The sequence below is a fragment of the Cololabis saira genome, chromosome 11 (assembly GCF_033807715.1).
Source record: "Cololabis saira isolate AMF1-May2022 chromosome 11, fColSai1.1, whole genome shotgun sequence".
NCBI lineage: Eukaryota > Metazoa > Chordata > Actinopteri > Beloniformes > Belonidae > Cololabis > Cololabis saira.
In genome coordinates this window covers 29,099,395-29,125,414 of record NC_084597.1, presented here as the reverse complement: position 1 = coordinate 29,125,414, position 26,020 = coordinate 29,099,395, and the positions used below count along the sequence as shown (strand labels likewise).

The 26,020-nt window shown below is 40.1% G+C and overlaps 2 protein-coding genes across 2 annotated transcripts; one reads left to right on the top strand and one right to left on the bottom strand.

Annotated features, from left to right (window-relative positions):
• Nucleotides 1-6,401: 6,401 nt before the first annotated feature.
• Nucleotides 6,402-11,830, top strand: LOC133454694 (alpha-(1,3)-fucosyltransferase 7-like). The gene is made up of 3 exons (XM_061733421.1): nucleotides 6,402-6,604; nucleotides 8,121-8,165; nucleotides 10,539-11,830. The coding sequence occupies exons 2-3, from the start codon at nucleotides 8,163-8,165 to the stop codon at nucleotides 11,595-11,597; spliced, it is 1,062 nt and encodes a 353-aa protein (XP_061589405.1). The 5' UTR covers nucleotides 6,402-6,604; nucleotides 8,121-8,162; the 3' UTR covers nucleotides 11,598-11,830.
• Nucleotides 11,831-19,356: 7,526 nt separating this feature from the next.
• On the bottom strand, nucleotides 19,357-21,975 carry pou5f3 (POU domain, class 5, transcription factor 3). The gene is made up of 5 exons (XM_061733420.1): nucleotides 21,211-21,975; nucleotides 20,361-20,472; nucleotides 20,143-20,273; nucleotides 19,704-19,868; nucleotides 19,357-19,617 (listed from the first exon to the last, which is right to left on the bottom strand). The coding sequence occupies exons 1-5, from the start codon at nucleotides 21,973-21,975 to the stop codon at nucleotides 19,357-19,359; spliced, it is 1,434 nt and encodes a 477-aa protein (XP_061589404.1).
• Between the last annotated feature and the right edge of the window lie 4,045 nt (nucleotides 21,976-26,020).

Genomic DNA, 26,020 nt, shown 5'->3' with positions numbered 1-26,020 from the left:
GATATCGAGACAGTTAAGAACAGCATGGAAGTTATTGAACCCTGGGTAATGAGCTGGTACAACAAGGCTGGACTGTACGACTGTGTGAGTATAGATGGACTCAGATTCCAGCTGTTCAAGCACTCTGTTAAAGATGAGCTGCGAGACCTGCCCCCAAGTAAGGATGCACTTCTACAGCATCTGTTGAGAGCTGCATTCCAGGCAGGATGGCTGTGGGGGAACAGCCTTCTACAACTCCCTTGTCCCCCGGTTGTTGAATGGGGATGGATTACCGATGGGGAGGAACTCTTCGTCAGGTGGAGCACATATTGTCTCGGGTAACAGGGGTGTGTAGCTGCAACTAATAAATGCACCTCATGTTCTTGTGCTGGCAGGGGGATGAAATGTCTCATGTATTGCAAGTGCCTAAGCAAGTGTTTGAATCCTGTGTGATGGGATGTGTGATATGTTTAAATAAAGTTTTTTGAGGCTTCACATGGTTTGCTCTGTTTCTTAGGTGGTTGTTGGGGTCCTCATCTTCTAACAATGACTCTACTTTAACACTAGTAGGGGCCTATGCCCCATGAGTAGATCTAGAACTTTGGCCCAAACAAACTGCATGGCCTTCATGAGCAGATTTGGCTGAAGTGGCTTGGGTATTGATCAATTCAGGGATAAAAAAGGGTTTTTCTTTAATATCCCAAAAAGTAAAGGATTTAGGCCATATGTTTCTTCATAACACTAATATAAATGTGTCATTCTCGCATCTTTTGAGCCCAAAGTCAACTCTGTACGACCTTCAGGAGCTGAGATACAGAATGTTGCGTGCAAAAAGTGGGTGTGGTCGTTTTGGACCCTTCGCCTACCTAAATTTTTGGGCTCCTTGCATTTTTTTCTTTATTGGACCCTAAATAAACAGAAAAACATTGGCTCAAATGTTAATCATAATTTGCAGCCTTGACCCCATTTTTGCCCCAAACTAACCAGACTAACTGGGTTTTCTTGGTTGAAGGAATAAAGTATTTCTTTTAGTGTATATAAAAGAGTAGATTTATTTTCAAATTCGATTTATACATTAATAACTATATTACTAATTATAAAAAAGTCGTTTTATTTTTTTTTAAATCTAGTTTATGATCAAACAAATGGGGAAAAGGGGGAAAAGTTACTGCAGGTGTATTTATGTGCACGTATGTATGTGTATGCGTGTGTATGCGAAGATGCGTGTATATGTAATTTGTTAGGGTTCACTTTACAGTTGGAAGCGAGAAGTGGGGAGGGGGGAAGAAGTCCTACGTGGGCTTACAGGGTTTCTTCGTGGGGTTCGAGACTGTTTGATACAGTCCTCTTTTCAATGTTTCGTGTGTCTTCTGTGTTTATGGGTTCTTTGTTTGTAGGCGCTGCTCTTAACTCGGGTTCGGGTCATTTATTTGAAATATGGGAGAATGACTAGAGAACTAGAGGTGAAATTCACGTCATGGAATTGTAGGGGTCTACAGAAGCTTAAAAAAGTTAAACAGGTGATGAAGAGATTGAAAGATATGCAATCTAAAATTGTGTTTTTACAGGAAACTCATTTGGCACCAAATGAGGACATTAAGATTAGGAAGAGATGGAGTGGGGAGGTATTTTCGTCTCCCTTCACGTCCCAGGCGAGGGGGGTACTAACACTCAGAGGTGGACAGAGTACTCGACCCCAGTACTTGAGTAAGAGTACAAATACTACTGGTCAAAATTTACTCTGTTACAAGTAAAAGTAGCTCAGTCAAAATATTACTCGAGTAAGAGTAGAAAAGTACTTGCTTTTAAAGGTACTTAAGTATCCAAAAGTAAATGCTTTTAAATTTACTTTAAGTAAAAGTATGAGTAAATTTCTTATTTTCCACATCAGTAAATTACTATATTTTTTCTAAATTAATTTAAGGATCTTTAAACTCTTGTTTCTGAGAATTAACTCTTTGAAACCAGCTGCACTGATGTGCTGCTTTTAGAACCACAATGTTATATAAAACCTGCAGAAACACCAAAAACAAATCAAATGAATGGGATCATAAGAGGACAGCAGATGATGCAGAGTTTATTAACAATCATGAACTGAAATCAAATGAACCTGCACCATCCAACTAAGTCTGGATCCCCCTCAAAGACCACTGCTTTACAAAAAACTACATCTCTGCTTTCAAGACAAACGCCGTCCCGGACGGCTTCTTTGGCGGTATCGTTTTGAGGAGGCTTGACGTATTTCCGCTTTACGTACATCCCAGTGGAGAGCGTGCACTGTGATAGGTCTCCTCCTTTGACAAAAACAGCTTGTGTCCAATAGGATTTTAGGGAAGAAGAAAAAAGAGCAGACCTGAAAGTAACAAGTACTTTTCAGCCTTCCTAGAAATTTACTCGAGTAAAAGTAAAAATATTTGTGTTGGAAATGTATTCAAGTAAGAGTAATAAGTACCAAAGAAATCTAATACTCAAGTAAAGTACAAATCCTCTGGATATGTACTTAAGTACAGTACTCCGTATTTACTCCGTTACTGTCCACCACTGCTAACACTCATTCATAAATCTATTCCATTTAATGTTTCTAAAGTGGTAACAGACAAAATGGGGCGATATCTGGTAATCCAAGGCAACCTTCTAACTGAACATCTTATACTAGTAAATGTATATGCACCAAATAAGGACGATCCTAAATTTTTTACAGATTTATTTTTGTTATTGTCTCCTCTTAGAGGTCATTTATTGATAGCGGGGGATTGGAATGTAACTCTCAATCCCCTTAAAGATCGATCTACCCAAATAGATAAGACGCACTCTAAGAGCAGGGGGGTTATTCAACAATTTGCTGAGGAGCTGAATCTTAGGGACATATGGAGGGACAGGAATCCTGAAGTATCCATGTACTCATGCTACTCTAGTACTTATAAAACATATAGTCGAATAGATTTATTTCTGGTTTCTGCTAGCATAGTATGTAAAGTTAAAGACTGTGTCTATGATAGCATCCTAATTTCAGACCATGCACCTAACAGCTTGGTTTATGTAGACCCAGGTCGGGCGCGGGACCCTCCTAAGTGGAAATTTGAGCAAAGCTGGCTTCAGAACCCTGAGTTGATAAAATTTATGGGGGAACAAATAGATATGTATTTCGCCACAAATACTGATGAAACGTCTGCAAGTATACGATGGGAAGCTTTTAAGGCCTTCTTGAGGGGTCAGATTATAAACTTTACAAGTTCCAAAACAAAACAAAATAAACAAAAGGTTTTACTATTGGAAACAAAAATTAAAACATTGGAAGCTTCTTATTTTAAGAAGCCATGTCCAACTTTACATCAGCGAATATTATTGCTACGAGCTCAGTATAACAAAATCTCTGCTGAGAAGGGAGCTGCAAATTTGTTAAAACTCAAACAAACTATTTTTGATCAGGGGGAAAAATGTGGGAGGGTCCTAGCCTGGCGAATCAAACAGCTCCAAACTGAAAGAGCAATTACTAAATTAAAAAATGATATCGGGGATCCAATTATAGACCCGGTTGAAATAAATGAGGCATTTAAAGATTATTATAGCAAATGATACAGGTCTGAGGTGGAACAAAATAACCTGGATCAAAGCTCTTTTTTGGACAGCATTAATATCCCTAAAATCCAAGAAGAAGATAATGCAAGGCTGGGTGCAGATATTGGTACTGGCGAAATTTTGGAGGCAATATCTAGTATGAATGCAGGTAGATCGGTGGGCCCTGATGGTCTGCCAATAGATATTTACAAAAAGTTTGCAGATAAACTGACAAAACTCTTATTGAACATGTACAACGAATCCTTTGAGGAAGGGGTGTTGCCCTTCACTTTGAGAGGCGCCCTCATAACGCTTTTGCCCAAGCCTGGCGAATCAAACGATAGATGTGAGAACATGCGACCAATTAATCTTCTAAATTCTGATTTAAAAATATTATGCAAAATTTTAGCAAAGAGATTGGAACCCCTGCTGCCTACCGTTATTTTGGATGATCAAAATGGGTTTATCGTAGGCCAGCAGGGCTTCCATAATGTAAGAAGGGTTTTGAACATATTACATTTCCAGAAGGGGGCGCCAGACACAGCTTTTTTGTCTCTTGATGGCGAAAAGGCTTTTGACAGGGTGGAGTGGGTGTTTTTATTTGAGCTCCTAGGTAGATATGGGTTGGGGGAAAAATTCTGCAAATGGGTGAAACTCCTGTACAGGGATCCATACGCAGAAATACTCACAAACAATATGATATTTAAACCGATAGAGATCAGTAGGGGCTGTAGACAGGGATGCCCGCTGTCCCCTCTCCTATTTGTCTTAGAATTTGAGCCCTTTGCCATCGCTGTGAGAGAACACAGGTTAATAACAGGTATAACAATAGGAACTTTTGAACAACATATAGCACTATACGCCGATGACGTAATCCTTTTTCTTAAAAATTTGGACACAACCATTCCGGCCCTGATGGATCTGATTCAAAAATTCGGCTACATATCTGGATATAAAGTGAACTATTCTAAATCGTCAATTATGCTGTTGAATTCAGAGGAAAGGTCTGAGCCTCCTGAACATGTGTGCTATTTTAAACCTGTAGACTCCTTTAAATATTTGGGAATAAAAATTGTTCCGAACGTGGAAGATGTGGTGAAATCCAATTATGACCCAATAATATCAACAATTGTGAATTCAATTGATAGATGGTCAGGTCTCTCAATCTCCCTGATGGGCAGGATTAATATAATCAAAATGAACATTCTTCCAAAATTATTATATTTATTCCAGAACATACCCTTATTTCCTCCTCTGGACTTGTTTTCTAGGATCAAGAAATAACTCACTAATTTTATTTGGAATAACAGACGCTCTAGACTCCGTTTGTCTCTGCTATACCTTCCTTATGATAGGGGCGGGTTACAGTGCCCGAACTTGTTGTGGTATTTCTGGGCGGTTCAATTGAGAACCTTGATGTTCTATTTTACAAACTGGTCAATGGGGGGGGGCGCCGGCATGGATTGATCTTGAATCCAGCTCTCTGAAGCTTCCATTCCCTACCTATTTGCATTCAGATAACCCTAAGAATCTCAAAAAAGTTACGCATAACCCTATAGTTAAAACCATGGTTAGAGTGTGGCAGGAGGTGAATAAATATATGGGGGTGCCTTTGCAGCTTTCAGGTTTCAGCCCAATCTAGGGCAATAGCCAATTTGCACCGGGTAGGAATGATGGGGGCTTTAAATCTTGGTTTAACAAGGGGGTGAGATGCTTAGGAGATTTATTTGATTGTGTCAGTGGAATAATGCTCTCGTTTGAAGGGCTGGTTAATAAGTATGATATCCCTCGCACTCATTTTTTCAAATTTCTGCAATTGAGGAACTTTATTAGGGTTAATCGGGATCGGTCTGAGCTGGCCCCTCCTCTGTCCACATTAGAGAACGCCCTGGTCAAGAACCCATCTGGTAAGGGGCTTATTTCTTTTTTTATGATTTAATAATGTCCTTTTCACCAGAGTCTTCTGAATATAAAATGAATGCCTGGAAATTAGACTTGGGAGATGACCTGACAGAGGAACTTTGGACTAAAGCGTGCTTGAAAGCCCAGTCACAAACGGGGAATACCCGTTTCAAATTACTCCAGTATAACTGGCTTATGAGAACATATATTACTCCAGAAAAAATTAATAAGTTTAACGGAGCTATACCTGATTTGTGCTATAGATGTGCTACAGAGAAGGGCACTTTGTTCCACTGTCTCTGGTCATGTCCCAGATTAATGGAATTTTGGAGGGAGGTGGGACAGGAAATTCAGAAAATACTGAATATCTCCATCGTACCAGAACCCAAACTCTTCCTGCTGGGACTCTATCCAGGTGGTCACACGTACAGGCGAAGTGAGCGGAGGTTTATTGACATTAGTTTGCTACTAGCCAAGAGGGTTATTGCTATGTCTTGGAAGAGTCCACACAAACCAAGCATCAAGAAGTGGTTCAAGGAGATGTCACTGTGCTTACCGGTGGAAAGGATAACATACATCATCAAGGACAAACAGGAAATCTTCAAGGAAGTCTGGGGTTGTTTTGTTGACTATATGAAAAATGAGAACCTAAATCATCTAATGGAAGAGCCTGGAGGAGAGTAGTGCCTTTGTCTGTGTTTCGTTGGTGTTTTTTCTTTTTTTTCCTTATCTTAATGTCACTGGTCTCATGTAGCGTTGCTTTTCTGTTTGTTGTGTTATGTTTGAAAAAGAAAAACAATAAAAGATATTGTTTAAAAAAAAGATGCAATGCAATGTGTTTCCCTTCAATGTGATGACCGGGGAGGATATGAACAGATTTACACGGCTTTTTTCAGTGCAGCTGCAGCAAGGACTGACAAGCTTTAGCGGGGTAGAGCCCGCCCTAATGTTTTGGAGTTTGCAGATCATAGTGACAGTGGTTTTATGACATGCAGCTTCCTTGTTTAAGTCTAGATGTATTTCACGAGCTGCGTGCAGTCATCCACATTTCATTGATACCTGTTTCAGGCCCTTAGAAGGATTTTTGTGATCTGCAATGTGCAGCTGGTGTTCTGTGTTGCTATTCTAAGTCATCTCACAGAAGGATATCCTCACACATGTTCTGGTAAGATTCCTTTCTTGTAATGAGAAAAACTGAGATCTGAGAAAGTGAGCTAAACTAAAACTGTAATGCTATTCTGGGGGAGGTTGTGTTTCTTACACAGTCACGTTTAAATACTGTGCCATATCCTTGTTTTGACTTAAATGGTCATTAATAACGCTGTAAAAGGTAAATCTCGGTATATTCTATAAGATGGTAAACGTTTAGTTAAAAGTTTGACATTTTTGCATCATCTTAAAACTATAGAGACACCATACTAGTTATGAAAAGCCTTAGTAATAAAAAACAAACCAAAAAAAGGAACAATACCACACTTTATACTATATATATATACAGTATATAGTTTTGTTTTTTCTCCAGATGATCATTTACTTAGGAATGACAGGGAGATATTTTAAAATGTTTGTGACTTAGTATAGTTCAGCGCTTTACTTGATAAATTAACAAATATCGCAAACATTCTTGAACACAAACCTTGATAATAAATCAACAAGATATAATTTCCCAACAGGGAAGTAACCCTGTTGCAATCAGTCATGAGTAATAGGTCACTATAAAGTCACGGCCGAAGATCAAAGAAAAGATGGGGGGGGGGGGGGGGGGGCAGGCTGATAAGAAATCTTCAACATCTTGTTGCGTACATTAAAGGATCTGAGCTTGCTCAGAAAGTAGAGTCTACTCATTCCTTCCTTACACAGAATCAGTGTTAGATCTCCAGTTCAGTCTGCTGTCATTCACAACACCCACATATCTGTGGTCCTCCCCCCCCTCCTCCCCCCGATCTGTAGAGGCTTTGCGGGCCTCTTCTTCCTTCCTCCTGAAGTCGATCACCATCTCTCTGGTCTTGCTGACATTTAGCCTCAGTCGGTTCAGTTGACAGATATCATCTCGGCGGTCGGTATTGTAGTGACCGTAAAGAAGTATCAGACAGGAGACCAGATTATGAGTTCCTGTTTCCAAAATGTCTCAATATTCAAATTAAATCAAACATATTGTGCTTGAAAAAAAAATATAGGGATAATTTACATCTTAGGAATTACCAAAGCTGACCCTGAACACGATACACGAAAGATACCTGGGACATTCACGGGTTTGGCTAGTTTAACTCCAGACGCCAGACTGGTGGGTCTAGACATAGACATGGAGAAATAGAGGAAATGGAACAGGAAGACAGCGGTCACAATACCCCGAACTAAGATGTTGACAGGAAACTCGATGACTGTAACAAAATGTTTGCAAAATGATTTTACTGCTAGCTAGACCAACTCTTAACCACAATCACGACTTTTGGGTGAACTCAGGTCTGCCTCTCTTGCAGGTCTTCTTTCTTTCATGAGGTGGTTTTTCAGGTGCATGGAAATGCTATTTGCGCATTTTCACGTGTCTAATAGAACAAAAAGATCAAGCAGCAGCCTGGTTCTTATATTAAAGCAACACACAAGTTTAGGTCAAACAACCCTCCAGATCACATACATATTGATGGTTTCCTTTTAATTTTCTCTTTTTTTTGTCCATTTAGAAACATCAGAACGAAGCAAAATCGTTGGAGTTGGAGCACATCATGGTGAGTCTGACGTTTGGCCGTGTGTCCCTGACAGAGGGTCCCTGAATGCAACTGACTTCATTTTTTTTTTTTACCATCTTAGTTGCAACTAAATAGCATTGCTTGCAGAGGATAGTATTTTTTCAAGCATTAATGCAATAGTTTAAAGTAGTTCCTCCTTTTTACCATTGAGGAATATCGTTTTGTGATCACAATTTAACATTGTGAGCTTAATGTTCTCTTGTTAGTTTAGTTAGTTCAAGTTCTTATAAACAAAATAAACAAAATTAAAGCTGCAAGCAGCGATGAACGGGCCCTCGCACTCACGGCCACCGCCCCCCATAAGCATATCAGAAATGACACCACCCACGACTTCCTATGTCAAACCATTCAAAAGTTATAGCAGAAAAAAGGGACAACCAATCAGAAGAAGGGGCGGGGCTAGTTCAGGCCAATGAAGGTCAAGGACTCATTACAGAGTCCCATGATACCACCCACGACTCTCTATGTCAAACCATTCAAAAGTTATAGCAGAAAAAAGGGACAACCAATCAGAAGAAGGGGCGGGGCTAGTTCAGGCCAAAGAAGCTCAAGGACTCATTACAGAGTCCCATGACACCACCCACAACTTCCTATGTCAAACCATTCAAAAGTTATGGCAGAGAAAAGTATTCTAGGGGGCGCTGTTGAGCCGTTAGGCCACGCCCATTAATGCAAACATTAAATATCAAATTTATCACCAGGCCTGGCTTGCATGTAAAATTTGGTGACTTTTGGAGAACTATCAAATATGGACCAATCAGATGAAGGGGACCCGCGCTTTTTCGCGTCTAGCGTCGCCACGGTAACACTTTTGAAAGAGAAAAGTAATGCGCGTAGTCGCAAGATGAAGACGCACATTTTGAGGTATAACACACCTGGGTACACGTTACGGTTCGGGCCGTATTAATTGCCGAAGGAATGGCATAAATTGCGCCAAAATTACACAATTAATTCAAAATGGCCGACATCCTGTTCGGTTTCGGCCATGGCGCCAAGAGACTTTTCTTTAAGTTGCAACATGATGCAGGTGTGTACCGATTTTCATGCATGTACGTCAAACCGTATTGTGGGGCTTGAGGCACAAAGTTTTCCGGGGGGCGCTGTTCAGCCATTTTGCCACGCCCATTAATACCAACCATGAAATATCAAATTTATCGCCAGGCCTGCCTTGCATGCAAAATTTGGTGACTTTTGGGGAACTATCAAACATGGACCAATCAGATGAAGGGGGGGCACGCTTTTTGCCGTCTAGCGTCGCCACGTTAACACTTTTGAAAGAGAAAAGTAATGCGCGTAGTCGCAGGATACAGACGCACATTTTGATGTATAACACACCTGGGTGCACGTTACGGTTCGGGCCGTATTAATTCTCGAAGGAATGGCTCATATTGCTCCAAAATTACGCGATTAATTCAGAATGTTTAAAATGGCCGACTTCCTGTTCTGTTTCGGCCATGGCGCCAAGAGACTTTTCATTAAGTTGCGACATGATACAGGTGTGTACCGATTTTCGTTCATGTACGTCAAACCGTATTCTGGGGCTTGAGGTGCAAAGTTTTTTCGGTCTGAACCAACCAGATGAAGGGTGGGCGCGCTTTTTGGCGTCTAGCGTCGCCACGGTAATGCTTTTGAAAGAGAAAAGTAATGCGTGTTGTCGCAGGATGGAGACGCACATTTTGATGTATAACACACCTGGGGGCTCGTTACGGTTCGGGCCGAATTAACTGCCGAAGGAATGGCATAAATTGCACCAAAGTGACACGATTCATTCAAAATGGCTGACTTCCTGTTCGGTTTGGGCCATGTCGCCAAGAGACTTTTCTTTAAGTTGTGTACTGATACAGGTGTGTAGCGATTTTCGTGCATGTACGTCAAACCGTATTGTGGGGCTTGAGTCACAAAGTTTTCCGGGGGGCGCTGTTGAGCCATTTTGCCACGCCCATTAATGTAAACCATTAAATATCAAATTTTTCGCCAGGCCTGACTTGCATGCAAAATTTGGTGACTTTTTGGGCACGTTTAGGGGGGCAAAAAGGCCCTCCTTCAGTCAGAAGAAGAAAAAAAATTCCTACAGATACAATAGGGCCTTCACACTGAAGGTGCTCGGGCCCTAATAAGAAAACAAAAAAATGATCAACTTTTCTTGTTTTTTTTCTTCAAAAATGCATTTATTTGATGATTTAAATTCAGGGGTTCTGCCCAGCTAACACAACATGTGAATGATCATGTTTATGAGATGATCAGAGGATCATCTCAATGACTTGTGACACATTTTTGTATTTTCTCTTATCTAGATCATATATAGTTTTTCAAACTTGTTGACAATGATTTTCCTTTTTATTTTAACGACAGGAAGGTTATAAGTCCATAAGTTCCATGAAGAAATGGCTCCTCCTCTGCATTCTCTGTATTTTATTGCCATGTCTTCATTATGGTTGGCCAAGACATTACCAATTCTTCGCTTCCAGTCAGTGGCATAAAAATGGAGACATGCTCATCCTGCTGTGGCACTGGCCTTTTGGACAATCGTACGGTCTGGGAGGTGATGTATGCTGGGATCTTTACCGCATCCCTCACTGTAAACTGGTGGACCAGCGCTCCCTCTTCCCCTCAGCTGATGTTGTAGTGTTCCACAACAGAGAACTGATACAGGGCAGCCAGAAGCTGCCCACTGAATTCCCACGGCCGCGGGGCCAGAGGTGGGCCTGGATGTCCCTGGAGTCACCAAATCACAATGGGAACTTGCAGCAGTTTGCAAATATCTTCAATATGACCATGTCTTACAGGAGGGATGCGGACATCACAATACCATATGGGGAGCTGCTGCCTATGGAGTCTGAAGGAAGTCTGGTAGAAGACAACTCTGTGAATAAGAGCTCCCTGGTCTGTTGGGTGGTTAGCAACTACCAGAGCCACCACAAAAGAAGCCGAGTGTTCAAAGAGCTCAGTGCTGTAGTTCCTGTGCAGGTTTATGGGAACTGGAAACAGAAACCTCTCTCTTCTAAAGACCTCCTACCAACAATCTCTCGCTGCTATTTTTATTTGGCTTTTGAGAACTCTGAGGCCAAAGATTATATCACTGAGAAACTTTGGAAAAATGCCTACCAAGGCGGGGCCGTGCCTGTTGTCCTGGGACCACCAATGAGTCATTACAAAGATGTGGCTCCACCAAACTCCTTCATCCATATTGATGAATTTAAATCGGTTAAAGAAATGGGGCAGTACCTGCAACAGGTTGCAGGAGACAAGAAACGATATGCTGAATATTTTAAATGGAAACAACATTGGATGGTCAGACTGCAAACAGACTGGAGGGAAAGACTGTGTAAGATCTGCTCTCAGGAAAACAGTTGTTCACCACAATATAAGGTTTACTCAGATTTAGAGGCCTGGGACAAAGCTTTTATTTAAGCATTTGGCATTGCAGCCAGTGGCGCCAGCAGGGGGTGGCCAAGGCCCCCCGTATAAATATGCTGGCCACCCCACTCATAGATATATATAAAGGCTAGATGACTCGTCCGCGCTGCTGCCAATGCAGAGCGACGTCGTCACACGGCGGCCATCTTGCCACAGGAGAGACGCTCACTCATAACATTGTGTTCAATGGAGCATGTACTGCAAAACAACCTTAACTTGCTCAATTCTCAACAGATTTTCAAACAGTTTGGTTTTCTATGAACGTCAGAGATGTAGTTATGACACTGCATACTTGTGAATAATTATAAACATTGAAAAACGTACTTTTGTATGAAAATAACAATAAACAGATAGCTATGACATGGTATTTATATTAAATGAATATTTCTATAGTATTCTTAGTAATATTTATATTTACATTATAACATATATACATATATTATTACCTTATAACATGTATATATATTACATTATAACATGTTTATATATTATTACATTATGATTAATTTATATTATGACATTATAACATGTATATATATATACACATGTATATATATATATACACATGTTATAATGTACACATATACACATGTTATAATGTAATATATATACATGTTATAAGGTAATAATATATGTATATATGTTATAATGTAAATATAAATATTACTAAGAATACTATAGAAATATTCATTTAATATAAATACCATGTCATAGCTATCTGTTTCTTGTTATTTTCATAAAAAAGTATGTTTTTCAATGTTTATAATTATTCACAAGTATGCAGTGTCATAACTACATCTCTGACGTTCATAACAAACCAAACTGTTTGAAAATCTGTTGAGAATTGAGCAAGTTAAGGTTGTTTAAGCAGTACATGCTCCATTGAACACAATGTTATGAGTGGCGAGCTCTCCTGTGGCAAGATGGCCGCCAGTGAACGACGCTGGAGACTCCGCCTTGAGTCATCTAGCCTTTATATATGTCTATGACCCCACTGGCCACCCCATTTGCCTCAATAAAAAAAAAAAAAAAAAAAAAAAAACACTTGCCGGTTGTCAGAAGTATTTTTTGAGCCTGTATACTACAACAGTATAAAAAAATCCTGTAATGATGGGTTTTAGTTTTGGTGTCCACTCCAAGAACTTAAGTGGCCCCATCTGGCCACCCCTATGACAAATGTTTGGAGGCGCCCCTGATTGCAGCTCTAGAGTTTAAGAACTCATGCCTCATGTTTTTGACAAATAGCAAACTGTATCACATTTTTCATACATTATGAGATATCTAATTTTCTGTGTGCATGTGACCTCATGTTTTGTGTTAAGCCAAATGTTTTGCATTGTTACTATATTTGCTATATCAAAATAGCTATTAAATAAGCCCAAGAAGGAATTTTTACTTTGCAATGATGGGATACGGACATATTTACTGCAGTAGATGCTTGAGAAATAGAGTGACCTGAATAAATCTAACCCCATTATTCAGTCAAGTTTTGCCACACTTTGTGTTGAATTCAGAATAGGAAACACATCACAGTTTTCACCATTGTTAGCAGTGGTAATAATCTACATGGTAGTTTCACACAGTCAAACCGCATGTCAGTTTTCTAGGTAATAGAAAATATTTTCACAACTTTCATTTCAACATTGAACTCAGAAATTGTATTAAATTGACCACAAATAAATAAAATGGGTAATTATACACGTGGATTGTCATATTTATTTCTTTTCTCTACGTTAAACTTCTTTTTGTTCTTAAGTACTTCATTGAACTCATAAGAGAAGCTGAACAAGCTTATCTTTTGAATGCTGATCAGCCTTCTTGGTGGCTCATTAAGGTGAAATGTGATCTATGTCACACAGTCAGGGAAGTTTGTGGGACATTACAAATCACATGGATTTGAGATTGCACAAGATCCACATCCTCTTGACACAGACTCAAACAGACTCAGCTGCTATGCCGAACTCTTGACATAAATTAACTCAGTAGAGTTTTTACAGCTCTGAAACACCAGACTTTCTGCCAGAATACCTGTATAACAGGAGCTCTCTGTGCATTATGTATGTCTCATTTGGAGAAGAGAAATGGGGTGGGAATTTAAGGCAATTTAGTTCAACAACAGCATAACTACAGTGTAAAGATAGCTGAAAGGGTTAGTTGTCCTTATCATAGTCTCCCTGTATTGATCATTGAATTGCTGAAAATGTACATTCACTTGTGACAGAACACTCATTCTGTTCAGTTGTTAACCTTTTCTTGACTGAAAATATATATTGAACTTAATACTAAAAGTAAAAAAAAAATGTGTTAAGTAGATTGTAACAACGCTTCTTGACAATAAATCTTATACCGTTGGAAACCCTGTTTATTTCCCTCTTAAATGGTAACACATTTGTAAGAAACATGCATTTGTGGGATGAGTAGCGGAGCTGAGTATGTGGGTCGCACCCATGAAAAATTTCCCAAATCTTCTCCGCCAATGCCAAACAGCTTTGACTCTTGTTTGGTGTTTGGATCTCAATACAGAGGGCCAGTTGTTCAAAGGTAATCTGATCGGATTTCGGTTATCGGATTGGATCAAAGTTTGAAAATGGGTTGTTCAAAAGGGAAAGAAGGATTCTGAAATCGGATTAGATCACGTAATCCAATCCTAGTTTTAATCTGGATCAAACCTTCAGTTTGTGTTGTTCAAAACTTTCCAGTAGGATTTGGATAACTTTGATCCAAAAAAAAGGATTATCCTGATCCCAACAGGGGGTAGGATTTCAAAGTGGATTTCAGGAGGAAAATGTCGGAAAAACTTTAAAATTGGTCAAATAATACAACATTTGTATCATTTAGTGTAAATACTTTTATTTATATTTTGCACTTGACTTGTTTAACCGTTACAGTGATAAAGTAGATAAAGTAAACATAGGCTACCAATTAAGCCTTTCAGTATAGTAAAGTAAAAATAAAATAAAAATTATCTTGTCACCATGAAATAATCCCCCAAACAGATTTCAATAACAAACAAAAATAATCTATTCAATTTTCTGTAATTCATCACTGTATATTAATATCAAAGAAACAATCATCAGAGATGAACCTGTCAAAAATAATTTCTAACTATTGCATCCCTTACTACACGTCCAGTCAGTCCCTCATTCTGACAGAACGCCAGAGGTTGGTCTGGTTCTTCACCAGGCTCAGGTGCATCACAAACGTCTTCACAGAGAGGGACATTGCGCCTGGTAGCACTGGTAGAGCCAGCAGTCACAAGAGCTCAGAAAAGAGGCTTGAAGCGTCCTTTGCCAAATAATAATGATGATGCCTATGAAACAATACTTAAATGAGAAACTGAAAGAGCAGAAGCACAGATACTCCTGGCAGAGGAACAAATCAAGCTGACCAAACTCCTGCAAATCAAAGCGAAACTTCAGATCTGCCTTCTAAAAGCAGGGCTTCAAAATGCTAGTCTCTCCTCCTCAGATGAAGAAGAACCCTGAACATTCTTTATTTTGTTAACTATTGGACATTTAGCCTCTTTTTTTTAATTTAAGACGTTTTCAAAATATCCACAATGTATTTGTTAATGTATATTTGTTTTTTATTTGTTGTGGCTCAGATGAGGAGTCATAAAAGAAGTGGATGTTTATGTTATTTTTGTGTTTGACCCCATGTTGGCTCTTATTATTCATCAAGTCAAAAGCACTCAAATTCATGGACCTTGTAGATCAGAAAACAGCTTTGCTTATGTTTAAAGCCAGAAAAAATCTACTTCCTCCCAGTATACAAACCATGTTCAGAGAGAGAGAGGGGGGTTATGCCCTCAGAGACCAATTCAACTGGAAACAACCGATCTGGAATACAGCTTTGAAAAGTAGGTGCATTTCTGTCTGTGGCGTGAGGTTATGGAATGCATTACCGGACGAATTAAAATATAGCAAAAATGTGTTGAATTTTAAAAAAACGTATAAAGACATGATGATGGATAAGTACAGACTTGTTCCCGGGTAATGGAATGATGGCATAAAAAAAGTAAACAAAAGGATGGGTACATTGAGTATTATTTTTATAATAATTTAAATAATCATTTTTTTAACATATGTGTGTGCAGATACATGCATGTACTGTATGTAAGTGTAAGCATGTGTAGTGTACATATGTATGTGGATATGTAATGTGCTTGTATATATGTATGTACATGTATGGATATATGTGTAGGTACGTATGTAAGTACGTAAGTAGTTAGGTATGCATGTAAATGTGCATGTTTTTTGTTGTTATTAGCTATTATTCATTTGTTGTATTTATTTATATTTATATGTAAGAAGGGGGGGCATTCATAAGCCGAGGCTTCAGCCCTGCCCCTTTGGTCGTGACCTAAGTGTTCATGCTTGGTGGTGACCAATACATTTTTTTTTTCACTCATTCATTCATTCATTCATTTTTCTACCTGTTGTTCTTTACATAGCTGGTAGGCCACATTGTGATATGTTGTCCCATTTAGAGCACTGGTAATCCGGATTTGGTAATCTTGAAAACTGTGTATCTGGATCAGGGTGATCCAATCCAATGTTGCTTTGAAAAACCGGCATGAAACTAAGACGGATTACCTGATCCTGGATAGCATAAAATGGGATTTCCAAATCCGGATCACTTTGATCCAGATTAAATATTTTGAACAACTGGTCCAGAGAGACATCAACATGAGTTCATGCAACCATTGCCCATATCTCCAGAGTCTGGGATTGAACTCTATCCTCCAAGATGACAGAGCTGTCCCCTGGGGTTTATCAGTGACTACCTCCAGAATTTGGGAGTGGAGAGGATAACATGGCCTGCCAGAAGTCCTGACCTCAACCCCATTCAACACTGGTGGGATCAGCTTGGCAGTGCTGTTCGTGCCAGTTACCAACATAAACACGTTGGCTGACTCGCTACAAATGCTGGTTGAGGAATGGGATGCCATCCCACAGCAGTGTTTGAGCAGGCTGGTGACCAGCATGAGGAGGTGCCAGGCTGTTGTGGCTGTGTCTGGTTCTTCCACACACTACTGATGGTCCTGTTTGGTAAATGGATAAATTGTTAAATTGCCAATAAGTGTTGTTTCTTCAATGTTAAATCATCCAAACCACCAAACAAGAGCCAAGACGCATTGTTACAAAAAAGAAATAATCTACCAAACAAAATTGTCCTTACTGTTTTTGTTAAGTATACTTTAACTTAATTTGAAATCTAGCTTCTCAATGTATCAGTCAGAAAGATGTGCAGAAACTATGCATATTTTTAGGTTATATTTGTATGCAGTACGCCAAGTTTGTAACTTCTTTTTCATGTTTTCCATTTAATTGCTTCATCCTTTTTTATTTTAAATCAAATGCTGTCAGCTTTTTAATCTTACCAAGTTAGATTCACCTCTAAAACTTTCACTAAATTGAACTTAAATGGCACACGAAGTGAGGAAGCTGCAAGACTGCAGTCTGATTCTTTCACAAGCAACAAAAGCCACTGTTACAGCAGCACAAATGAGTCTGCAAGATAAAATATCTGTTTCATTTGATGCAGTGTGTAATTACTTTTAGGAAGTATCGTCTCACTCTTGCAGTCTCCCATCCATAAATTTGACCAAAAACCTGCAAAATTATCTTTGGATTCCTGCCACTGCCATTTTGCTTCAACTCAGGAAATTAACCCACAGAGCTGCAATGGGCAATATGTTTCAAAGTTATGAAAATTAAAACAGCAACAGAACAAGAGACCTACGGGGTTAATCTTGGCATCATAACCTCAAAACCTCTAGGGGGATCCAGTTGGCTGAAAACTATAAAATGTGCTGGGTAGTGAGGCACACACCCAAATCACAGTGGAATTACCCAGCATAACCATTTCCCCTTCACCCAGGATCATGCTGAATTTACATACTACTGGGGGCCGGTGGACAAAGCTCAAAGGAGGTCAACTGACTCCAAAACAGCCATTATGAACAGAGCAGGAAGGAAAGAGCTCATGCACTGCATCTCTGTGGTCTTTTGATAAATGTGTCAGATGATTTCATCAAGACCTCAAGATTTTTTTTAGTAACAGAGGCTATATTGTTTCCCTATACACTGTCACATGCTTTTACATCAAATAATCATACATGGAAGTGACAAGACATTGTTTTTAAGAGAAAAAATGGCAATTAGCCCCCCACTCATTGTACCATTGACTTGTTCAAAGTCCTTCCAGGCACTGAAGTGATTTCTGACTCTCTCAAGCTTGCATACATCAGTTACAGTATGCCAACTGATTCTTTGAGACTCTGTACCCAAGAATTGCACACCAACTACTGCAGTCTGAGGCAAAACTGCATTTATTTCTTCTTTTTGCTTCATGTTCATCATCCTCATTATTTAGAGGGCACTTGTGGCACAAAAACAAATCAGCTTACCTTTCAACCCTTAAAAAAAAAAAAAAAAAAAGTGCTTGATCAACTGAAACTGCTTCATTTGATCACACCAAAATGAAGCCCCACAGCAAAATACAGGACTCATCTACTTACTCATGTGTATATGTAAATTAAAAAAAAACTCCAAATGTGATTTGAATTTCATGTCTTCTGAGCACTAGTTTGCAGAGCACAACTGATCTGAGAGCAAGCCCGATTATTACAACCATAAATGAAGAGCATAGCAGTTTTGATATATGGAAAGATTTACTCAGGAAAGGGCAATGGATGGTATGCACAAACATTTCAAAGACAAAGGGAGGGTAAAAAAACAGTATGATGCAAATGCACTTAAGGTTTCAGGTGTTTTGAAGATATCTCAGTCACATTAATATATTATATTCAATTTACAATCTTGCTACTGTCACAGTAAAGACCAATACCGAGTAACGGTTTGATTGCACCCTGACAGCAAATAGTAAAGCCAGCAACATTACAGCTTACTAAAAGATTTCAATAGTTAAAATGTCATGTTATGCATTGGAGAAATAGTGTTAAAATTTTCAAATTAAGCACCAATTCAAGAATAAAGCCTCTATTTTGAATTGCAGACTTTTTTCGATTGAAAAAAAAAAAAAAAAGAATTGATAAAGTACCACAATAATCCCTCAACATTTCTTTGAATCGCAGACCTCACTGATTTCCTTGCAAACCATCAGCCGTAATATATTTCAAGAAAGATTAGACATCACTTAAAGCAAACTTGTGCAAAAGTAAAAAAAGAAAATGCATCACAGTTTCTAAATGTGACTGTTCAGTGACAAACAGCACACAAGTATTGCACAAATATTGACCTGTCAAAATGAAATAAAAAACAAAAACATATGTAGAAAGCTGATGGCTCAGATTTTTCTGGTTGCTTCAAATGTCCGTCTGGATTCAGCAAAACAGTGCAGTTTACCCCATTTGCACATTCGACCCCAGCTTCACTCCTTTTGTAAACTGCATGCTGTTGAAGATCTTTGATTTCCAACTGCAGCGATTAAAACCTTGGAATAACTTAGAACAATGCAAGAACAAACAGAAGGCACATTCAACACAATTTAAAAAGAAAAAAAAAAAAACTTCCTTCAGTGTTAGTTTCAAGTCAGCAGTTGGCGTGAGTAATAACCCATGTGTTAAAAGATGTCCCATCCATTATCCCCTTCACACCTCACTTGGAATGCTTCTCTCACATGATCCATCAGAATTATTGGCTGATCCGGTAACCACATTTAAAATCTCCAGATTTTGTTTGGCGAACTGGGAGGGCCATCTGTGTTCTGGTCGGGTCTGCCAGGACAATTATCCTGTCAGGTGACTAACCAGTCCAGGATGCAGGGCTTGTTTCAGGACATCGGGCCGGTGAAGAGATGGCACATAGAGAGTGGGAGGAGGTGCTCCCGGATAGCTGGGTAATGGGTAGCTTTGTGTGGGGATGGGGGAAGGGGCCATGTTCAGTGGGGAAGGACTCTGCTCATAGTAATGGCCATCACACTCCTCGTCCAATGGTAACGCCAGACGCTTCCCTTTCTGTCTTCGGTTGCAGAACCAAACTCGTACCACCTGTTAAAAATAGAATTTCATTTAGAATTTCATTTAAAGAACATGACAAATCATACAACTCTATAACCAAAACAACTTGTTCTTACATCTCTCTCCAGCCCCAAGTCATCTGAGATGTGGGTGATCTCCTGAGTGTTGGGTTTAGGACATTTGATGAAGTAGGCCTCCAAAGCAGAGCGCACTGCTCCCTCTAGACTGGTCCTCCGCTTCCTCTTTCTGGTATCAGCAAATACCCGCTCAATCTTGTACATCTGAAGGAGCCGCATATCAAAAGATCAATTAAACTTTTTATTTATTATTTATAGTATTAGTATTTGTGACATCTGCCTATACAACACATTTTAATTCATAAATTTGCCACCGGGTGGCACTTTACAAGAGCAGATGTTTTAATTTATGCTTGCTCAGCAGGAAGTTCAGCTACTGTAGGTCTGAGAAAACCAGAGCCATCTATTTCTGTGAACTTCTGTTGTCTTGTAAAGTAGCTGGCAGATGTCAGAGATGGAAATAAAAAACAAAACTCACATCTTGAGGATTTTCCGAGGTCTCTGCCTCGTCCAGCCATCTCTGCAGAAGGGGCTTCAGTTTGCACATATTCTTAAAACTGAGCTGCAGAGCCTCAAAACGGCAAATGGTTGTCTGGCTGAACATCTTACCTGCAAGTGCACACAAGAACGGAATTAAAGTGGGAATTAGGACACTCACCCAAAAAGCAGCATAAGTATACTAATATGGGAACTCACCGTATAAATTACCCAGTGCAAGGCCAACATCTGCTTGGGTAAAGCCCAAAGTAATCCGTTTGTGTTTCAGTTCCTTGGCAAACTGCTCCAGCTCTTCAGTGGAAAGGTTCTCCTGTGGAACAAGAAACTCAGAATGAAGCAGTGGGGGGGGGGACTTAGGGTTGCCACCTTTCAGAAATAGAAATAAGGGACGCCCTGATTTCAGCAGCGCAGGAGCCAAAAAAAAGCCCCAAAACTTCTAAACTGAATAAAAATGTGTTTATTTTATATGAAAAAACTAAATGCTTTGATTTAAAGTGCTTTAATAGCATTGAACTTTCATGACTGTACAGACAGACAACCATACTAGCAACTGAAATAGCCCCTATGCTCTGTATGTCCACATCAGCTGTATGTGATATGTATAATATAGCCTACAGGTGAAGAATATGGCGTAAAAGTTAATTTATTTCAATAATTCAACTAGAATATGGCGTAAAAGTTAATTTATTTCAATAATTCAACTAGAATATGGTGTAAAAGTTAATTTATTTCAATAATTCAACTAGAATATGGTGTAAAAGTTAATTTATTTCAATAATTCAACTAGAATATTGTGTAAAAGTTAATTTATTTCAATAATTCAACTAGAATATGGTGTAAAAGTTAACTTATTTCAATAATTCAACTAGAATATGGTGTAAAAGTTAATGAAAATACGGTACAAATCGTGTCCCGTATTAGTTCAATACGGGACGCAACATTTTTTTCTCAAATAAAGGACAATTCCGTATTTTACGGGGCGGGTGGCAAATAGGGGGACTGTATTAAGACCATTCTGTACATATTATGCACCGAAAGAGACTGGTACCTCCTCGGAGTCGCTGCAGCCCCCGCTGGAGGAGCCGCTGCTCCGCGTGGAGCCGGTGGGGTTCTGCGCCGGGGCCTCCGCGGCGGCCTGGCTGGAGTTCACGTTGAAAAACGCGCTCCCCGGAATCCCGTTGCCCGGGGGTGAAGGAGACAAAGACGGAGAAGACGCCGAGGACGTTGAGGGATTTAGGTTATTGCTCCCACCACCAGCTGGGGGGATGTGGGTGATCCCGGGCCAGAAGGACGGGTTCCAGGCCGCCGAGTAGAAGAGGCCATGGGGCATAGTGGAGGAGGTTGGCTGTGTCGGGTACTGCTGGGCCTTCATCTCAGTGGAGTAGTCTTCATCTGTGTCCTTTTCCGTCTTAATCTCGTGTAATTTGATTTGCTCCCGGGTCTCGGCAATCGTGGGGCTCAGGTTTATGGGCTGGGAGGCCGCGGCTGCGCCGGGTACCTGGCCGGTGTACTCGGGCGCAGCGAAGGGATACCAATGTTTGGGTTGTCCGAAGTCTCCAGCCTGAAGGTCGGCCACCCTGTAGTCACTGGCCACGGGTGGGAAGGGGAAAAAGCTCTGCGCGGGTGCATGGGTAACACTACCATACACGGTTTTATTGTAAAGCAAGCTCGGATCTGCCAAAACGCCGTGAGGAAACTGGAATGTGGAAGCGTTGCCCAAGCCGTCCTGATCCAAACCCTGCGCGCAAGCACTGGCCCGGCTGAAGTCATAGGGCCGGCTCTGGCACTCCGGACTCTGCGCTCTTCCAGACATCTTTCCAAGGAGAGAGGCGATGGGCTTCTTTTCTTACTTAAAAAAAAATAGAGAAGACTGTGTTTAAAGTTAGTCATTAGTTTTAACTCGGCGCAAAGCAGTCCTCAGCCGAGGTATTGGCGCATCATCCACCACCACCACCACGGCCTTTACTCCGACAAGCCTCAACTACCAACACCAGCTCACCTACAAGGAAACTCCAATGGTCATCCGTCCTCCTGGCTCCACAGGTTTACCTACTCACAGCTGTGGGTGTTGGAGGTCCCCGGCCATCCCTTCGCCCATTGGCTGACGCAGACAATTGCGCACAGCTGATGGTGAATGTGTGAATGACCTTGATTCTTGCCAGAGTACCAGACGTGTTTGCACACCAACCAACAGAGCTCCAAAAGTGAAAATTCTAATAAATCAATTTGGAAATCACTGACAAGAATATTTACAATGCTAAACAGGCACGGGCCACTGCGTCTGTAAATAGGATACATACTATAAAACTAAGTTGCGCACCTCATTCATGAATTATAATGCTGCATTTGTTTAAATTATTCATCTATAAGGCGATTGCTTTGATATTACAATTCGTTTAGGATGAGGCTTTAGTTTGGTATGAAACCACCCATTTAAAAAGAAAACATCTAGATAACCCAAAACCTGCGCCAAACAAATGCGGGCTTACTTTTGGAACTTGGCCATATTTAATTAGAAATTAACTGGGGTGGGTTTAGATCTGCAGATGTAATAATTCTTTGAGAGGGGGTGGCAGCAGAAAGACATTACGATGTCTTATGGCTGCTCTAAAAGCCGCCCGACCCAAGTTTAGTGGTTAGTGTGCAGAGAAAATGAAAACTGCACACAAACTATTTCTGAGATTGGAAAGTTTATTATTGTATCCCACATGAGAAAATGACAACGCTTATGAACCCAGGTGTTAAATCTTTTTTTATATGAAATGGATTTTAAACTATGTAAAAATGCTCTTAATCTATGTTTGCATTTAAATCCCATAGACCACGGAGTTAACGAAATCTGACCCTCCACTGCCATATTCGTGGGTACTTTTTATACCGACACCATTGTTTGATTAGTGATGGAAATTCTGCTTTCAGGTGATCGTCTCCCATTTGATGGGTGGCCATTGGGCGGCCTGGATGGCCGCAGCATCGGGGCAGATGCGCTCCCCCGGTGCGAATACTTGGCCGCAGATTGCGGCAGGAAGACGCACTGCGGGAAGGGAGAGGGGGTTCTATTGTACGACGTGGCCCCGGGGCACCCCGTGGATTTCAGATCCCGAGTTGCGATGGTCGGCCATTAGCTCCTTTTCACATTAGAACAATAAGTCTCAACCCTTTGATTCCGGCCTGCACCGGTCCCCCCCTCCCCACACACACACACACACACACACACACACACACACACACACACACATCTGACCCCCCCAGACTGGAGTTTCACTCTGCCTACCTTGGCATCCAAGACTCTCATGTAGCCTAAAGGTCCAAAACTGGTCTGAGGACCAGAGGTGTCTGCAGGTGTGATAACCAAGATTGAATGTCTCCAGGAGTGAATAGGTAGTCCACCTAGGGTTGCCACCCGTCCCGTAAAATACGGAATTGTCCCAAAAAAATGTTGCTCCCGTATTGAACTAATACGGGACACGATTTGTACCGTATTTTCATTAACTTTTACACCATATTCTAGTTGAATTATTGAAATAAATGAACCTTTACACCATATTCTAGTTGAATTATTGAAATAAATTAACTTTTACACCATATTCTAGTTGAATTATTGAAATAAGTTAACTTTTACACCATATTCTAGTTGAATTATTGAAATAAATTAACTTTTACACCATATTCTAGTTGAATTATTGAAATAAATTAACTTTTACACCATATTCTAGTTGAATTATTGAAATAAGTTAACTTTTACACCATATTCTAGTTGAATTATTGAAATAAATTAACTTTTACACCATATTCTAGTTGAATTATTGAAATAAATTAACTTTTACACCAAATTCTTCACCTGTAGGCTATATTATACATCTGGGCTGATGTGGACGTACACAGCATAGGAGGATATTTCAGTTGCTAGTATGGTTGTCTGTCTCTAGTCATGCAAGTTCAATGCTATTAAAGCACTTTAAACTTTAAATCAAAGCATTTCGTTTTTTCATATAAAATAAACACATTTTTATTCAGTTTAGAAGTTTTGGGGCTTTTTTTTGGCTCCTGCGCTGCTGAAATCAGGGCGTCCCTTATTTCTATTTCTGAAAGGTCGCAACCCTAAGCCCACCAAAGTCTTGTTTGTGAAGCTCCCCAGAAAATACCTTTTTTTCCCCACATTTCACCCTATAAAAGTTAAAAGTCACTGGTTAACAGCTTGATAAAACATTAACATGACGTTTTGGAGAGGGGAAGACTCATTAAACTCAAACTCTATATCCAAAACGAGTAATTCTGCTCCACTTAAACATCAGTAACGTTGTTCTCTTCCTGAATCGTCTGAAACAAGCATTTTATACAGTAGATCAGTGACTAGGGACCACAGGGAGACCAAGACAGCCTATATCAATGACTTAAAAAGACACCAGTCTCCAACCATACAAGCATTGTCCTGAGCCGTGGACTTGGCTCAGGAGAGTGGAGAATAATTGTCATGCAAAAAGACAAACAGCAAGAAAGATAGGAGACTTCAGGCAGGACTGAGAGAGAAAGGGACAACAGAGCAGAGATCTCTGGGGAAGGGGGGGGTCAGCGTTGAATAGCTCAGTACAGTGAGATGAGGATTTAGTTGAAACCCCCCACTGATGTCTCAGATCTTGTCTTTTTTTTAAGTGAGCTCTTCAGAGATCTTCTGCTTGCTTGGAGGATGTGTGCAGGTTTCAACAGAGAAGGGGAGAAAGTGATAGATAAAAGGACATCTGCAAAGTCTCCATTACACCAATGTAACAGAAAAAGAAATCATTTTTTGAGCCTGTTCATTCACTTAATACAGCGTAGGCTATATACATGAAAAAGGACAGTAATAATAAACATTAAGCATGTTTGACATACCAAACTAAAATGTGTTTCCTATTCATATTCTCAACTGGCTCCTGCACCTTAAGGAATTTGTAAATGTCTCTGTGTGACAGTCCGAGACCCCCACATCCCCATCTTACTATATTCCTATATTACTTTGGAAGCTTTAAATAATCTGGATTTGCTGCTTCACTTTCATTTTCGTCCACAGATGTGAATGGAAATATTTTACTCAGCACTTCACATGGTTGCTGTAAACACAAGAGTTCTGGTTTCATTTTTGAGAAAAAAAAAAGTGAGTCATACTAAATGCAAATGATCAATATGTTATTTTAACAATTAATTACTTTTTAGATGATAGAAATATCACAAGTATAATATAATAACTGTTGACAGCTACTAAGCGTGTTCCTGATCTGATAAAAACAGATTCTTTATTCCACCCCTCCTGTTGAGCAGCAAAGTCATCCCCCACAAACAAGTCTGATGGCTTTTTGATTTTCCTCCTAACGATCCTGCCTTTGACACCCACCTTCATAGACCCTCCACCCACCCAGGTTTTCATTTGTGGAGCCAATAGTTGCTTTCCTTCCACTGTCCACCAGCACAAAGGCCTTTAACGGCCCTTGGCATATGGCTCAATGGGGACGGTAGGCCAAAACGATCCCCTCCCCGACAAACACGCACATACAGCCTCACAAAAACCTCAGAGAGGAGCAAGCAAGTTGTCTCTTTACTTTTAACCCCCTCCACGCAAACATCTTTCTGGGTCTCATCAATTGCTACTAAAGATAGATTAAAACAGTATCAGACAGACGTGATAGCCTAAGACAGAAAGTATGTACAAAATGTGATGCAAATAGATATGAAAGGTGAATGTGTGATTTGTACCATGCGATTTGCTTGGTAGAAATCAAATGTGGATCCTATATAACACATTTTCATCCATCCATCTTGTACTTCCCCCAGTCAGGGTCACAGGAGTCTACCGGAGGCCATAGCTGTCACGAGGTGAGAGA